The sequence below is a fragment of the Mytilus californianus genome, unplaced genomic scaffold, assembly GCF_021869535.1.
Source record: "Mytilus californianus isolate M0D057914Y unplaced genomic scaffold, xbMytCali1.0.p SCAF_21, whole genome shotgun sequence".
Lineage (NCBI taxonomy): Eukaryota > Metazoa > Mollusca > Bivalvia > Mytilida > Mytilidae > Mytilus > Mytilus californianus.
The window spans coordinates 1,865,651-1,884,318 of record NW_026262670.1 but is presented as its reverse complement, the minus strand read 5'-3'; the positions used below and the strand labels follow the sequence as shown (position 1 = coordinate 1,884,318).

The following is an 18,668-nucleotide window of genomic DNA, read 5'->3' as shown; positions in this document are numbered from 1 at the left end:
CTGGGACAGACCAGAAGGCTTTCAAAGGAGGGGAATAAAAATATCAAATACAAACACTGGTACTGTATTCTCATTTCTTATCATGGAAAAAGAAATAGCATGTCCATTCAGCAATTTGAAGGTGGGCACACATAGCAATACTTTATGCTGACTCCCTCATGGACGATGTGGAATTGACAAAATCTACCTGAGCTGCAGTGAATGATGAATTATTATGCTATATGTTATTAGATAATGTTTTGTTATTGTCATGCATAATTGCTGTACACGTAGTTCATGCATGTTCTAATAACTTACGCTGACTTTATTCTTCGACTGTAAACAGTGAAAATAGTGATGTTACTCAAACTGTGGTAAAAACCTCTCACGTGTAATTTTACTTTTTAAAAAATCCTGTGGTGTCTGAATATAGTGACTAACTTAGGTGAAGGCCATTTGAATCTTTGGTGGGGCCTGGCAGTTTTTGGCCTTTAAGTTAAAATTATTTTGTCAAGTACAAATTTGACAAATAAATATTCTGATCTGATCAAATTTGCCAGGCTCCCCCTCAGAGAATCAAATGTTTGCTCAGTTAAAATTAAGTTCATCTCAACAGTTTACACAGTAACCATACACAAACCTAACATTATATATAAGACTATAAATACTGTGGATTAAATTAACTATATTCATGGAATACCATTTTATGTGGATTTCATGTAGACCATGAATTTAAAGTATTTCTCCAGTAATCATTTTTTTTAAACAATTTGATCAGAACAAATGATGAATACACTTAATTAGGGTGGTACATAACACTAAAGGGAGATAACTCTGTAAAAATCAGCTGAACGTTTTAATCACTTTCTATTGTTAAGTAAATATTAAGCTTCTCAATGATCAAAATAAGTGTTTGTCAAACTGCTATATGTCCAATGAAATTTTTCCGATAAAGTGTGTGGGGAAAACGGCAAAATGTTTCCGCTGACCATTAAAACCAATGAAAATTAATGAATCCACAGAATACTATCACATTCCAGTGGCGGATCCAAAGGGGGGGGGGGGGGGGGTTCCGGGGGTTGAAACCCCCCTTTTTTTCAGCCGATCAATGCATTTGAATAGGAACATATGGTTGGAACCCCCCCTTTATCCTGGGTTGGGACCCCCCCCCATTTTAAAAATGGCGGGATCTGCCCCTGCATTCCATTGTGAAATGCTACTAACCCCAACATACATAGGAACAACTAAATTCTCAATAATTTGCACGCTTAAAATAAAAAGTAAAGTGGACTTTAGAAATTGTTGTTGGAATATCACCTTGAGATTAAATTGAACCTGAAAGAAACTTAATTATCTTAGAAGAGAAATACATACTTAAAGTGCTACCTAATGGTACAATTTGACTTCAAATTTTTATAATAATCAATGTTAATTACAAATGTGTTTTTAATCAGAATAATTCCGTCTTTACATTTGACACTCTGGGATAACTTTTCCAAATACCAACAGAATAGCTAGGAATTTGGTTAGCCAGATTGCTTGGATTATTTGAGTGTGTTTTAGACTTTATTTGTAATACATCATTAACTGTCAAAACACAATTCTCTCTTTCACACTGGATAAACAATATGTTATACTCATAAGTTGTTACATATATATATCATGGCTACCATGAATCATTTCTTCCTTTTCTTAGTCAAAAATGTGCAACTTGTAACATAATTGAAAACAAAATAAGTTGAACTGAAAACAGTGAACATTAAATAATGTAATTATAAAATTTGTTAGTACTGAACAGCCACATACCAATCAGGAGCTAGACTGGCTGGGGACAAGCTGAAAATCATATCAAATTATTTCAAATTCTTTAAATTTAATATTCAGAAAAAATCAGACAGATTACTCCCACTCATTAGTTTCTTACACACAAGATATCATTAAACCTTTAATAGTCCAAGTTTTCATGGAAAAAATTAAGAAAGAATTTTAGAAAATGTCTTTACATGTAGCCTTTTCAATGAAACTTTCTTTATACTTTAACAAACTATATCTACATTGATATTGCAAAGAGAAAAGACAAAAAACTTTACAGACATGAAAGAATTCAACTTTTTAATATTTCTTATTCAAATGTTTTAGCATTGGTTAAAAACTGCTGCTGGTGGACTGTTACTCTCCAATGGTTTCTGAGCTAATGCCCAAAGAAATTGGCCTTACTAATTCTTTTAAGTCCCTTTTGGTCACATATCTTGTAAGCCCATCCTAGTAGAATATGTCCAAAATAAAGATAATAACTTGTCTGTTGAATCTTTTTTTCCCCACAAATTCTGACTGCAATTATATATCTATATATCTTATGAGTTATAATTTTTGATGACTTAAGCGCCAACTAAAACCCACAAAAGTTGAGAATAAAATGACTTATAAAACATTAATTCAATCAACAGACAACATGCAGTCGGTTTGTTTACCCATACTTCTAGTTATCATATCAATAGTAAAAAAAAATATGTCACAGACCATCAGTCATTATTTTGCAAACATAATAAGATAAACTGACCCCAAATTGAGGTCAGTTGTGGCAAAACGAAAATCCTAAAACATGAAAATGGTGAATTAAGCGTACTTGACATTACATATATTTTAACACAGATATTAAACACATTAAAAGCACACTAAAAAGCTCTCTACAAGCTGAGTAGGATTACTGAAGAAAAGTACAAAAGAAAAGCAAAGGTTTTAGTTCAAATTAAAATAAATGTGCAAGAAAAAGGACAATAATTTCTTCCACAGAAAAATACTCAAACAAAAAGTCACAGAACAAAATTTCAAGTTCTCAGATGAGTAGACCACTGATGTTTACAGAAGACTATAGAACCATTGATTGACAGATTGTGGTTTGCTTAAAGTCAAATGGCATATTCTTCATCCATATTCATGGCAAGATCAAATTAACAATAAATCCACTAGTTCAAGATTCCTCTGACCTCTGAAAGCCTTTTTAATGGCTTGTTGGGGGCCTCATCTAATCTTGAGCTTAGAAATGAAAGTAGACAAGCGCTAAAAAGAGCTCATCATTATTCCTTAGAGATGTTTCCAGCTTTCAAGAAGGTCTTAATTCTATACTGATCTAAACTGAGAGTCCAGGAATAATCTAACTGAACCAAACATTGAGGATGTTCGCTACTCTGTTTCAAAATAACAAGCTTTTTAAAAGACTATTATGAATTGATAGTATATAAACAAAGAAACTAAAAAAGCAGAAAAAAATGAAGGATCTGTGTGCTTGTTTTCGAGATATAAGCCATTGAAAATATGGCGGGAAATAATTCTCTCTAGATTTTTCATGCATTTAACATTGGCACCTTTTTTCTTTCAAAAATGATGAAAAAATAACAAGGATTTTATAAGATTTTGAAAAATGTCATTTTAAACTAAAAGTAATCAAATTATGGAAAGAAAAGTATGGGTTAATGGGCAAAATTTTAATGGCACTACATGGATAAAACCAGAGGATTCCGAATATCTGTCAAAAATTCAAAAACAAGAGGAGCGAACATCCTTAATGTTTTCTAGCTGTTCTACTTTTAAAAAATCTGACTTGCAGATATATGTCTCGAACAGAATGAAAGTCAGCCTAAAACATGCAACCAACTTAATGTATTCTTTGACTTTATGACAGAACCTTTGGCCAATTAACTTCTGATAATAAATATCATCATTATAGTGACAACAATATGGAGTCATGGCTCTTCAGCACAATGGTATTCAAAATTTTGTGTACAAAAAGGCAACACCATTGAAACATACATGCAATACAATAAAGATAACGGAAAGTAAACAGAACTTAAAAAGCAGTTGCTCTGGATAAATTATAAAGATGCAGAAATGTAAACATAAGTCAAAACATTAAACAAACACCAACATAGAGAGGTTAGGATTCATGCTGTAAAAATAAATAACTGGTACCTTAACAAAGAATTGGAGGAACCCAGTTTACTGGCAGATTTAATGTCCCGTTTTGCCTCTTGGTAAATTCGCCCACCTCTGCCAGTGCGTAATGCCTTCCCTGCATTCATTCCATTGTCGTGACCGTTACTTTGATTGTCAGAGTAATCTTGTGCCTATATAATTGTGATAATTATAGAAATAATCAAGCAAAAGCATGCTCCCAGAGTCAAAGGGAAAGTAACTAGAGGCTCCAAAAAGCCTGAATCGCTCATCTGGCAAAGATATGCCATTGGACAAAAAAGTATTGTTTTTCCTTTGATTTTTGTAATCTTGTATTGCTGACAATTTAAGAACAATAAAAGGCAACAAGGCCAAAATTTGTAAAAAAAAAAAAGTTGTTTAAGGACAATAACACCTTTCAGGTACAAATAATACTTTCCCATATTACCATTTTTGTAGATCATCAACAGCTGAATATTTTTGTTTTTTACAGTTTCTGTCTATCTGTTATAGATTTCAAGACAGAAGGTAAAATAGTGTCAAAAGTAATAATTTTAGGGCAATAACTTTAATAAGGAGTAGATTAATATTTCAATGTTTTGCCATTTTTGAGGATTTAGTATTGCTGATAATTTTTGCTCCTTACAGTTTTGGTCTATCTGTTATTGCTTTCAAGTTTATTTGCAAAAATTCTACAATTCAGCCAAAATTGTCATTTAAGGGCAATAACTCCTGTAAAGGGTCAATTTATGGATTCAGCTATTTTGACATTTTGTTTTGAATTGCTGATGATTTTTGCTGTTTACAAATTTTGTAGTGTTTCAAGTTAATACTAAAATTGGTCAAATTTTCTTGCTTATGGTTAAAAGGATTCCTTTGATAATGTTGGTACAAATGGAAAATCGGTGAATCGTTTTTTTTTACGACAGACAATAGATGAAGAATATCAAACACCAAGTGATGGCAAACGCTCATTTTGACCCTAGTGGCCAGGTGAGCTAAAATACTGAAAAATCTACAAAAGCATGCTTCCTTAATCAAAGTGAAAGTAAAAACACTGAAAACGATCTACAAAGCATTTGATATGTTTTAAAAAAAGTATACAGTGTAAACAATGTTATGTCACATGATCAACGTTAACTTTAAACTGAAGACTAAAAGCATAAATCATAAAGTGATCATGTTAACTTATGAATAACCTGATCTCAAAGCAACTGACATTTATATGTATAAAAATTTCATCTGAGACTATGATCTAATTGATCCTGCTAGATGGTTAAATTTGGTTTTATCGGCCAATTTTTTAACATGAATTTTCAATAGGATCCTATTTTATGCTATATTCTAGCAAGGCAGTCATTTTCAGCCCAAACAAATATTTTTTGTGAAGTTTGGACTAATCCTATTGAACATGAGTATTTTTTGACAATTACCATAATTTCAACAATAAAGTAGGGGGTGAATATATAGTAAGTCAGAGGTCATGACTTAAGTTCAAAAATTGGTGACATAACATAGCTTTATAAACCCTGTACACATAACACAATACTGCAATTGGTGATAATTCATCTAAAAATGCCCTTTTTTTATATCTAAATGCAATTCTAAATGATATATTTCAATAAATAATAAAATATAATGAAACATGCATTTTATATAAGCTTAAAAAGCCATTTCAAATTTTTTACTAAAACTATGTATATGCTGTACCATCAATTTTCATTCAATATAACAATAGAACAATTTCATATTACCGATTTTGACTCTGGAATTTTAGTTTTTCAACAGGTTACCTCCACTGTGGTAGCTGGACATCCTGGTACTCGGTCAAGTAAGACCAACTACCAAGCTAACAATTGGTGCAGTTTGGAGAAAAAATGAACTGTTCTATGTTTTTTAAACACAACAAAATCATAAAAAACAGGTTATTTTTTCCCAAAATTGCACAGATTGTTTGCTTGATTTCACTTTTTTTAGTTGCTCTTTTTCTACATTGAATACCCAAATGTCTTACCACAGAGAAAGTAGCCTGTTGAAAATTATATACTGCTTCACAAATATGAAATACATTTTGCAAAACTAATTTTTATCATGGTAATTATCTATTGACTCCCATGATTGACAAACCTACAAATTACAATGCAAAAATTGCACTGATCTTAACACGAGTTAGTAGAATATTCACAGCAGCTGTCTCAGGATGATTTTGTCATTTCTACCGGTCATCAATGGGGTCAACACAAATCTAGAGTGGCAATGTTATTTTCCCCCTATTAACCTTGTAAATTCATTGGAAAAATATCTTTAAACTTCTGTAGTCAAAATGTTCATAAAATTAAGTTCAGTTTGAGTACAAATGTGATTTGTCAACCATTGGAAGGTGGAAATGACAATATTTTCCTGAGCTATAGCGTAAATAAGCTCTCTTTTTATTATAACTAACATTGTTCAAGGTGGTATGAGAGCATAAACAAAATAGGATTTAATTTATTCATTCTTTGCCAAAATGTAGAATATATTGTGAAATGTCCAAAAATATAATAAAATAGATAGGTCTGTCACCAAGCTTGTTTTCTGGCTACAGGTTGTGAAAAAAATAACACATTTTGTATGGATTTTACAGAGAAAAAGCATTATTATTTGAAAAGAAGGTGAACTAAATGATAGAATTTTGAAATAAAATATGAGAAGATAGCTCTTAAAACTGCTTTCTGAATATCAAAAGAAAAATTGGCATCACTGTACGTTTTAACATAATATAAAAAAAAATCCAGAAGATTCCTTATAAATTATAGCTTTTCAGAGTTAATTCCCCTTAATACCAAAGTTTAACAAATTTTAAAATCAAGCACGAATTTTCTACTTTTGTAAAAATATGAGTGAAACTAACCTAAGATCACATCAATTTGTTAATTTAACTGAAAATAAAATTTGTATTAGTAAATTGCAATCCTGCATCAAAATTTGCTGACCTAAATATAATATATACCTCTATGTTCTGCTATTTTACAATCCAAGATGGCAGAAGATACCCATACCACCTTAAAACATGATTTTATTTCTATTTAAGCATGAATTCCCTCCAATTGTTAATTCAAAACCCAAACATGAGTCACCTCCGTTGTTAACTCTACATTCCTAAACATGAATTACCTTTCTTTGTTAATGGTACTATCCCAAACATGAATTACCTTTCTTTGTTAATGGTACAATCCCAAACATGAATTACACTTCTTTGTTTATTGTACAATCCCAAACATGAATTACCTTCATTTAATAATGGTACAATCCCAAACATTAATTACCTCCCTTTTTTAAGGATACAAAACTAACATGAAATAATTTCCTTAGTTAACTTTACAAACCGAACACGAAGTATCCTTTTGTTAACTTTAAAATACATGTATCAACCAGCACTAACTCCCCTTGTTAACCCAACATAAAGTATCTCTTTGTTAACTCCACACTTCCAATTACCTCCCTTTGTTAGATATACAATACCAATTACCTCCCCTTTTGTTATTCAAAAACATTTCCTTGACAGATTACCTCATCAATATTTGCATTTTCCTATAAGTTTAATTATAAATTATTTAAAAGGAAGAAAATACTATAAATTACCATACTAATATAATGTATCCATTGCTCTAAAACTCATACATGTGCTAACTAATTTTCTTGCTTTGATTAGAATTTCACCACATTTCTAATGTTTAGAAATTAATATTGAGTAGGTGATGCAGTTAAATGCTTCAGATGAAATTTTCAAATTCCATTTAGTTTTGGTTTCACCTTTTTTGATAGACTAGTGAACAGAGTACACAAACAAACAAAATTTCTCTCATCAATGTGTCTACTAATACTATGCTCAGCAAGGTGGTAAAAAATAATTTAAACTCACATGTGAAAGACTCCAGTGTTGTGATTGGTGGTTAATTCGTTTAGATATTATTTATAGCTTGGTTGGCAACAGTGGCATTGCTGTCCTTTCCAATCAAAAGATTTAAACCGTGAAAAATTGAAAACTTTAATGAAGAATTTCTCCCTCTGGTCCTCCAGGAGGTATGATATTGTCTTGTTAATTTAAATTTTAAATACAAAATTGAATTCATAACAGAAAATTGTGAAATTCAAAATTGAACTACCATATCATAAATGTATATATCGTAACTCTCTCACAACAGGAAAAGAATCTCATTCTGTTTTATCCAAAATAATTACAAATACTGAAAAAGTATTACTTAATTACTCCAGCCCCTAGGCTATACAAAGCTGAATGATATATGAATGGTTAATCAACATACAATCAGCAATGTTATTGATGTGGTTCAAACTTATAAAACAAGTGTGTTACTGGTCTCCTCGTCACATCATGCATTACAAATCATTCAAGTGTTCACAAATTTTCTTGCAATTTGATTGAAAAAAAAATATTGTTAGAACCACATTGTCTACATAAATACTTAATACTGACATAATATAACACATGCCAGCGCAAAGGGCATAAAACAGCTTTCTTGTATCACTGACTTCAAGCGTCAACATTTTTTTGGTATATACCCCAAATATCCAATTCACATTTCCAGCGTTAAAAATTAATTATGTTAACATTTTTATCATGCAGAAGCAATATTAGATCACAATTTTTACCGTGTGAACAAATTCATCGACAGGTTCTAAAAAACTTGGTCGAAAAGACACACGGTTGGCCCATGGTTTGTGTGGCTGTGGATCTATAGCTTGCTCCTCATGGATGTCCTAGTTTAATGACCATTTTAAATACTTTAAAATCTGATTCAGCTAAACAGCATCAAAATGTTTGAAAACTGACTAGCTTATAATTTATATTTTTATCTTCATATTTAAAAAAAAATAAGGCTGGTTTGAAATTGATGTTTTACCTACTTTTTATATATAATAAGAGTCTCTTCTGGTATTCAGCTAATTGTTTACATTTCCAGATCTAAGCAATGGTTGCTACTTGTCAATTCAAGCACTAAAATAATCACAATGTCATTGTTTCCATGACAAAAGAGTACACTGAAAATTGTTTTTTTCTAAGAAATTTTTCCCTTATATGTCAGAAATAATTATACCAAACCCTCATATGTCAGGAAATCATTATACCAAACCCTCGAATGTCAGGGAATCATTATACCAAACCCTTGTATGTCAGGAAATCATTATACCAAACCCTCGTATGTCAGGAAATCATTATACAAAACCCTCGTATGTCAGGAAATCATTATACCAAACCCTCGAATGTCAGGGAATCATTATACCAAACCCACATATGTCAGGAAATCATTATACCAAACCCTCATATGTCAGGAAATCATTATACCAAACCCTCATATGTCAGGAAATAATTATACCAAACCCTCATGTCAGGAAATCATTATACCAAACCCTCATGAAAGGAAATCATTATACCAAACCCTCATTAGTCAGGAAATCATTATACCAAATTAACTCTTGCATGAATTAACATTCAAATACTAATGGCAAAGCATATATTTTGTGTTTATACCGTAATATAATAAATATTTCAGTTTGACCACAATGTTGCTGCTCATTTGATTCTGATAATTTGGTATAGTCTGTCTGAAACTTGATCTTGCATGAGGCCTAAAAAAAAATAATCTGTGTTTCCGGTAAAATCATTTTGAAAAATAGGGTCGGTAGGTTGGATTTTTTTTTTTTTTTTTTTTTTTTTTTTGACATTGTAAACGAAATCTGGAAAATTATCATGGTTTTTCCAAGTCCGGGTCCGTAATTAGTTTCAAATACCGGAAGTGCGGCCATTTGCAATGTTTTTGAAGCACCTGCTGTGCAAATTTTTTGGATTTAACCTATTTGGAATACCTTTTGACATAAATAAAATGTTTTACTGGCTTTCTGTGCCAGTAGAAGCAAGTTAGATAAATAATTATGTCGATTAACAGAAGCCTGTGTCAAAAACAGGGTCGGTTGATACAAATTTTTTTTTTTTTTTTTGAAGATTCAATAAAAAAATTAGGGGTGGGGCTAAAAAAACAGGGTCGGTCGGGTTACCAGAAACACAGATTTTTTTTTTCTCGGCCTGACTCAACAAGGCTATTTTTGTTCAGATAAGAGATGACAAATTATCTCCTTTTAAATTTGTTTTACGGAATTGGTTGTCTAAATTATCTCCCTTTGACACAGTTCTAATAATTTGGAGTTTCTAAGCTTAGCTTAGGGGAAAAGTAAAAAGTAAGTATATTATTATATTCAAACTATTCTTCTTAAGAACTACTCTTTTATGTTATGTTTGAAAAACAGAAACTTTGTTCTATAAGATAATCTGTTAGAACTATAAAAAATTTCCAAATGCAGATTGTCTGAACTAAATTCTAGAAAGAAAGGAATTGTAATTTTTCACCCACTAAAAAAAAATGTTATAACGTAGCCATTGGTTGGTAATTCATTGTTTAAAGGACATTGTTAACTCACCAAATTACCCACAATGCATTAGATTATGAACCATTGAAATGTTGAGCACAGAAAACAAGTGCATTTCCCTAAAAAATTGTCCTGAAAACTTGTGTAAAGTGAAGTGATACAAACGAGAGTTTTCCTGTTTACTTGAGTGATTATCAAATCTCATATATGTAAATTAGATCATCAAAAATCTTACCTGATATGATGTTGTTCCAGTAGAACGCCCTCTAGTGCTGGCACCACCTCTACCGTAACCATTACTAGCACCAGGGGGTGTTCTACCAACTCCTGCAAAAAGTAGAATTCAAAAAATTTATTTAAATATCAGTAATAATAAAGTTTTTATTCATTAACATGCATTACCTAGCGGTAAATCAATTTCTTCCTCTGATCAGCACATGAACTTGTAAAATTCATGTTTTTTTTTTTAAAAATGATCCCCTGTAAATATAGATAAAGTAATGTTCAAACTAACAAATGCTTGAAATAAAATCTTTATAAGTTACACATTTTATGAATTTCAGTCATACCTTCAAATAATATCAAACTAGCATTAAAATTACACCTTCTACAAAACAAGAATGCACAGGTTGTCGTGCTAAACTATTACCCCCACTTGTAAAACTATTACCCCTACTCGTAAAACTATTACCCCCACTTGTTAAACTATAACCCCCACACGTAAAACTATTACCCCCACTCGTAAAACTATTACCCCCACTCATAAAACTATTACCCCCACTCATAAAACTATTACCCCCACTCATAAAACTATTACCCCACTCGTAAAACTATTATCCCCACTAAAACTATTACCCCCACTCGTAAAACTATTACCCCCTCTTGTAATTCAAAGTATTGGTAAACAGGAAGTAGGTGTCTAACTGATCTAAAAATTGCTCATACTTTACAACTCATCACTGTCAAGCTTCTGAATAAATATGAAGTAATTACATTGTATGTTCTGTACATATATACATATTACCAGAGTAGTTGAGAAAAGTGTATCATGCCAGAAAAAATATGACGAACAGACAGACAAGGTAAATGCAATATAGCCTCACTCTAGAGTTGGAGAATAATTAATGGTATCTGTTATGTAAGTTAGGGACTTATGACTAGATATCTGAGATTTGTTCTCAATTTTTAATCATAATAAAATGGAAAAACATGCATACATACATTATTTCACTAAAAACTAAATAAAAAAACATAACAGGCGTAGCCATTTTGATTATCTTTCATTAAAAATAGCATTAAATAATGATTCTTTGTATTTTGAATCATGATTATCATAATTATAGATTATCGATGGTTTTTCAAACCAGAGGGTGTTTCTCAGCTACAATTTCACCGTAAGGCCAACAGATGAGATGTGGCCGAGAAACATCTTAAGAGTTTGAAAGACCACTGATAATCTGTTTATCGCTATTTGCCTAGAATTAGAAAGTCGTCTATAGCAGGTTTTGTGTATTCTGCCATAATTCTGAAAATCATGAAATATCTTACAACAGATGAGATAAATGGATAATTACAAAGGTAAGGTCAATAAGGCCCAAAATTAATAAGTGCTTACAAGTCATTCTATCAGAAGGACTGAAGAAATGTGTAACAAAAAAATTTCAAATCTATTCAACACACCGGAAATTCAATATATCGGCAAACAGGAAGTAGGTGTCCGACAAGTGCTCACACGTCATAATTCATCACTGTCAAGCTACTGGCTAATCATATATTTTATAAAGTTTTTCTAGATGAATGGGATATACATCAATGAGACAGCAACCCAACGACAAAAATAACATTAACACATTACAGTCTTCCCAATAGACATCTAGAGGTCAACTTACATTCTTCCCGATAGACAGGTATCTATACAATATGTTGAACTCTAAGTTCTGGGTCTATAAAAAGTTGCCAATAAATTAAACAAAAAATTACAATCAATTCGTATTTTTCATGATATTGCATGGACACAATGGACGAAAAATAACTATATGTATTTCACAAAAACATGCATAACTGCATCCTTATTTTGGTGACATTTTATGGATGCAAGGTAAGCTCATCCTAACCAAAAAAAAATAGAAAAAGATAAATGATAGAAACAAGAAAAGAAAAAAAACAATTGCCAAACATAAAGGAAGAAATGAGATCCTTCGTCAAAGATAAAAATAACAAAAAACTGTTGTCAATAATAAAAAGAAATAAAAATTATTATCAAGGAGTTTTATTAGTTACAGATTTATTGTGAATGTATTTAGGAAAAAGGTTCTACCAAAAACGTGCAATGTGCATATACAGATATATATATACCATAACTTATGCTTTAGATTAATAGATAGACCTATTATTGGGTTTAAGTTATATAGTAGCATGGTTTCATTTTAAAATTTAATGCATACTGTATGGTATTATAGACTAACTAAACCCATTTTGACAAGGAATTTTTTTCCAATGGAATTCTTATATTTTTTATATATGACTGTGTAGATAAATCAACTCAAATCTGACTGGTATATTCTTTTTTTCACTAAAAATTATAAATTGATAATTAAATGCAAATGGTATTTATAGAAACTAAACAACACAAAATAACCCAGATAAATGACATGTATAGCCATAGGTCCTGACATATAGTTTTGAATTTTAAAATATTTTGTTGACCTTTGAGTTAAAAAAAATTCTCGACATTGATTTCAAATACAGTCCTCTAAATTAACCTAGATTTCTAAAAAATATACAACTAAATAACACTAAAACTTTAATCTAGCTATAACGGCATGATTGAAACAAACAAATATGTTAGCTTAAAGCCATTGTTTTGCATATAAAATAATTCTTATAGGCAATTTTCCAATCACCTTAAAAAGTACATGTAAGTTTAAAAAAAAGTTAAAAAGCAGAAAAGCTTTATTGTAACTTCGGCCATGCATTAAAAATCAGATGTGAAATTTAAGTTTCCACTAATGTAATTTGGTAATGTCAATTGTAACTTAGCTTCTTAACGCCATTATCATTATGGGTTTAGCAGTATTACATGTTTACTATGAGGATAACAGGTCAGCTCATATACTTTTTTTATAAATTTTTTTATCAATAATTTTTTGAATAAATATTTTCATCACCTGCTTTTCTATTCTGAACTGGAGGATCCAAGTAGCCTGTATCGCTCACCCATTAACTATGCAATGTATGCACAATATATTCATGTCAATTCATAAGGGGAATATGGTTTGGTCAAGATGTCAACGTATATTTGTTTTGCCTAGTTCCCCTGGGAACTTTCTAATAAACAATGTCATGATATCTGTTCCTTTTGGAACATATATTCTATACCCTTTATTCCTTAAGGAATAAATACTATAATATTATGAGGGGGTAGACAGTGGGGTACCCTTCTCCCACCTCCCACTTTCAGAATCTTTTTTTGTCTCCCACCTTCCCCCCACCCCCACCCCATACCACAATCATACCACATCTCCTTATTTTATAGAAAAAAAGTTATTCTATGAACTTTCTAAGTCCAAATGCCAACTCATATGATTGATTGTTGCTTGTTTAATGTCCAGTGGCAAATTTGTCATGCATATTCAGGACGAATGATCAGTTAATATGTAGGTAGGTTGACCAGGATGAAAGGCTGGTAATTTGGACTGCCACTGGAAAATGAGGTACAGAAATTTTGCTTTGACCCCTCAGAGAGTTGTTGCAATGGTTCTTTAATGTGCAGAGATCATAGCAAATCTGCAAAGAAGGCTGAAATGGAGATAACTTTCACTTAACGAATTTTTGTCAAAATGGTCATAATTAAGTAAAACGAGAAATTTTTGGGGAAAAATATATGTAACTTTTTATTTTACAACTGTAAGTGGAAAATTAAATAAATGTTTATGACAGTCATAAAAGTATCATATTTCTTGTTAAAACCATATGATCTATACTTAGTTTAACAGGATGCTTGGGGATTGGCAGGAACATCAGGAATACATTTACAAGAAAACAATTGAAGGACGATTGTGTTCACATTTGAATTCAATTGCAAAATGGGTTTTAAAGGAAAAGACCATATAAAAAGTGTAATGAAGAATGTCAACAACAGACTGATATCTGCAAAAAAAAAGGGGGAAAAGGAGATGAAAACTATAATTCATTTAAAATTTTCTGAAGTTATTATTAGTCAGACGATGGATGCCAGGCAAAAGCAATAGCTCACAATGGCCCTGTGGACAGGTGAGCTAAAATGTAATTTAATTCTTCACTTAAACAATTTTGACAAACAGTTGCTACCAACAAAGGAAGTGATGGTAAATGTTTGTCCAAACACCCAAATTCAACAAAAATCAGAACAGATCAGTGCCGACCCGGTATGTCCTCTGTATTAGCAATCTAATGAAGGATAAAACACATCTCAGATACCTTGTCATAAGATAGAACACAATGAAGACTTGGTCGCTTGTTTGTCACTTTTTTTTGACAGAGGCTTTTTGGATTTTTGGCCTAGGGAAATAAATGGAATAATATTACAATTCTCTGCTCAGTTACTATCTTGACAGCTCGGTAAAGACATTTTATCCTCGAATTGACTTCCATTTATTTATTGATGAAAAAGAACTGAAATCAAATTGAGCAATGCATAACAAAAAAAAACTGAAAATGGTCCTTTCTGCCATATTTTTTTGTTTGTTTCTTGTTTTGTTTAATAAAAAATAACCTAAAGGAAATATCACTCCCTTAGTTTCTTCCTTTAATTTTTATGTAAACAAATACTTCCTTCAAAAAAGTTTTCAGATGAAAATCACAATCAATATGATATAATTGTGATAATGTTCAAAGTATAAATGATGTGGAACACTTGTGTACAGACCAATGAATTACCCACAATGCATTACCTGGTTGAGATGCTGGTGCCCTGCCATACCCTGGACTATCTCCTGCTCCTCCTGGGCTTGCTTTTGTCTTTGGCTTAGGTGCCTGATACTGTAAAATCCAAGTACTTTAAATTAATAAATTGTACAATACAGTTGTTCAAATGAGAAATCCTCTATATATAAACCAAATAATTAACTTGAAACTAATGTTTTGTGAGAACGCTTCTGTAACATGTTAAAAATAAAAATGATAAAAAACATAATGTTTGATTTCTGTTCATTGTTTTTTACAGCTTGCTATGCGGTATTGGTTCTGCTCATTGTTAAAGGTTGTACTGTGACATATACTGTTAACATCTATGTCGTTTGGTCTCTGGCAGATAGTTGTTTCATTGGCAGTCATACTAAATCTCCTTATTTCATATAAAACTATAATTTAACTTAACTCAATTAAGTGTCATTATTTTATCATAACTAGGTTGCAAGCCATCATTTTATCTTACTGTGTAACGAGCCACAATTTTATCTTACAAGTTACAAGCCATTATTTTATCTCACTGTGTTACTTACCTTCATTTTTCTTTAGTAGTTATAACAAGCCATAATTTTATCTTACAGTGTTATGAGCTAACATTTTATCTTACAGTGTTATGAGCTATCATTTCACCTTACCATACGTGTGTAACGAGCCATCATTTCATCTTATCATGTTACGAGCCATCATTTTATCTTTTATCTTATAGTGTTACGAGCCATCATTTTAGCTTACCGTGTTACGAGCCATCATTTTAGCTTACCGAGTTACGAGCCATAATTTTAGCTTACTGTGTTATGAGCCATCATTTTAGCTTACAGTGTTATGAGCCATCATTTTAGCTTACCATGTTACGAGCCATCATTTTAGTTTATTACCGTGTTACAAGCTATCATTTATCTTACCGATTTTAGCTTACAGTGTTTGTTACGAGCCATCATTTTATCTTGGGAGTTACGAGCCATTATTTTAGCTTACCATATTACGAGCCATCATTTTAGCTTACCGTGTTACGAGCCATCATTTTAGCTTACCGTGTTACGAGCCATCATTTTAGCTTACCGTGTTACGAGCCATCATTTTAGCTTACCATGTTACGAGCCATCATTTTAGCTTACCGTGTTACGAGCCATCATTTTAGCTTACCGTGTTACGAGCCATCATTTTAGCTTTAGCATTGGGATCACCCTTAGTTGCCCGGTTAGGTATCCTAGATTGTTGTTCCTTACAAAAGTTTATATGCCTCTCAGCAGCTTTTGCATTAAATCTTCTGGCACAGTAAGGACATTGCTCATAATCTGAAAATTAATAAATAAGAGTATTGTATTTAAATATTGGTGAGTATCAATTAGTGCTTAGATAGTCCTAAAGTTAGGTTACAGCTAAAGCATCACATAATCTAAAATGTTAAACCATTATATTTTTTTGGTAAAATATAAGAATTCTGTTATTAAACTTAATTTTGTTAGAACATTTTAGTCTGAATAATTAGAACAGATGTCAAAGCCAACTGCCTATTAAAAGCAGTTTGAGTTTCTAACATTTTTTTTTTAGAATATTTCAAATTTAGCATTTATAATGTGTTACACCCAGACTTGACAATAATTCATACAGAAAGGTGAAGGAGGGGTAGGGGATCTCTCTCTCTTAGGCCTGAGTGACATCCTTGACATATCTAGATTAATAGGAGGTGTAAGACGGGTAGGGAATCTCCTCTCTGAGACCTGAGTGACATCCTGACTTACCTTGGTTTAAAGAGGGAGGGGAGGATGGGTAATGGATCTCATCTCTTTAAGGCCTATGACTCATCCCCGACTTACCTGGGTTAATTGAGGGAGGGGGAGGAGGGGGTAGGGTAACTCCTCTCTGTAAGGCCTGTGAGACATCCCCAACTTACCTTGGTTTATAGAGGGAGGGGAGGACGGGGTACGGTAATTCATCTCTTTAAGGCATGCGAGACATCCCTGACTTACACGGGTTAATAGAGGGAGGGTGAGAACGGGGTAGGGTAACTCCTCTCTTTAAGGCCTGTGAGACATCCCTGACTTACTTGGGTTAATAGAGGAAGGGGAGGAAGGGGATGGAATCCTCTCTTTAAGGCTTGAGTTTCATCCATGACTTACCTGGGTTAATGGAAGGAGGGGGAGGAGGAGGTAGGGGATCTCCTCTTTCTAAAGCCTGTGTTACACCCCTAGCTGCTCTCACAGTATTGATAAAGTCTTGATGCTGCAATCTCCAGTTGGATTTTGGAGGTTTTACAACCTGGAAAGAGAGAGATTATATATATCTAAATAATCTGTATATTATATCATATTTACATCCCCAATCTCTTCCAAAGTATAAATATGAATGAATATTAGTTTGACAAAATTTGAGAAAAAGGTCTAACTACATGTTTTAAGAACCATGAAAACAGGACAAGACAGGTATGCATGTACAAATAGAAACAGGTATAGTTGATCTTTTAGTCATAGAAAATGAAAAAGTGAGCTAAGAACTAACAGTTATGCTGATCATTGAACCATGAAAAGAGATCAAGTTCAGGGGTCATAATATGTCAGATGACCATGTCCACTTTACAACCTTTCTATATATAACAAATACAGTTAAATCTCATTAAGTTGAAGTCAATTGGACAGGACAAAGTATTCCACTTATCCAAACTGCATGTATTACTCATAGTAGAAAAAAAAGACCTAAGTGCTTAAATTAAATGCTCATTAAAGTTATAAGTCATTAAACAATGAAAATGAGGTCATGGTTGACTGCCTTATGCTAGATGGAAACTTTAAACCATTAGCCAACATGTTTTTACAAAATATGGCAGGTCTAGGATGTCTAGGTTCTGAAATATTAACCGTCCATGCTGTTGTTGCTACAGGTGATAACTGATAACATACATAAATTGTCAGACATTCTGCTAAAATTGTCTTAGGCAAGACAAAAATGAATAAACCAATAAAACCATTGTGAAATACTGTGATTGATTGATTGATTGTTGATGTTTAACACCACTTTCAGTACTATTGTCTATATAGAGGTGGTAAGGATTGATTGATTGTTGGTGTTTAACACCACTTTCAGTACTATTGTCTATATCGTGGTGGTAAGGATTGATTGTTGATGTTTAACACCACTTCCAGTACTATTGTCTATATCGTGGTGGTAAGGATTGATTGTTGGTGTTTAACACCACTTTCAGTACTATTGTCTATATCGAGGTGGTAAGGATTGATTGATTGTTGGTGTTTAACACCACTTTCAGTACTATTGTCTATATCGAGGTGGTAAGGATTGATTGCTTGTTGGTGTTTAACACCACTTTCAGTACTATTGTCTATATCGAGGTGGTAAGGATTGATTGTTGGTGT

General features: G+C 32.2%; 1 protein-coding gene across 5 annotated transcripts in view; it reads right to left on the bottom strand.

Moving 5' to 3' along the window:
- LOC127731946 (zinc finger C2HC domain-containing protein 1A-like) overlaps positions 1 to 18,668 on the bottom strand; it is a 46,771-nt gene that overhangs the window by 8,063 nt on the left and 20,040 nt on the right. For 2 of the 5 annotated variants that reach the window (XM_052240879.1, XM_052240880.1), the window contains exons 4-11: positions 17,421 to 17,559; positions 16,444 to 16,595; positions 15,285 to 15,372; positions 10,589 to 10,680; positions 8,581 to 8,688; positions 7,480 to 7,500; positions 3,949 to 4,103; positions 298 to 315 (exon numbers count right to left, since the gene is read on the bottom strand). In XM_052240879.1, coding sequence (XP_052096839.1) covers positions 298 to 315; positions 3,949 to 4,103; positions 7,480 to 7,500; positions 8,581 to 8,688; positions 10,589 to 10,680; positions 15,285 to 15,372; positions 16,444 to 16,595; positions 17,421 to 17,559 — 773 coding nt within the window. The remainder of the gene's footprint in view (positions 1 to 297; positions 316 to 3,948; positions 4,104 to 7,479; positions 7,501 to 8,580; positions 8,689 to 10,588; positions 10,681 to 15,284; positions 15,373 to 16,443; positions 16,596 to 17,420; positions 17,560 to 18,668) is intronic. The other 3 variants (XM_052240881.1, XM_052240882.1, XM_052240884.1) reach the window with 3 other exon arrangements.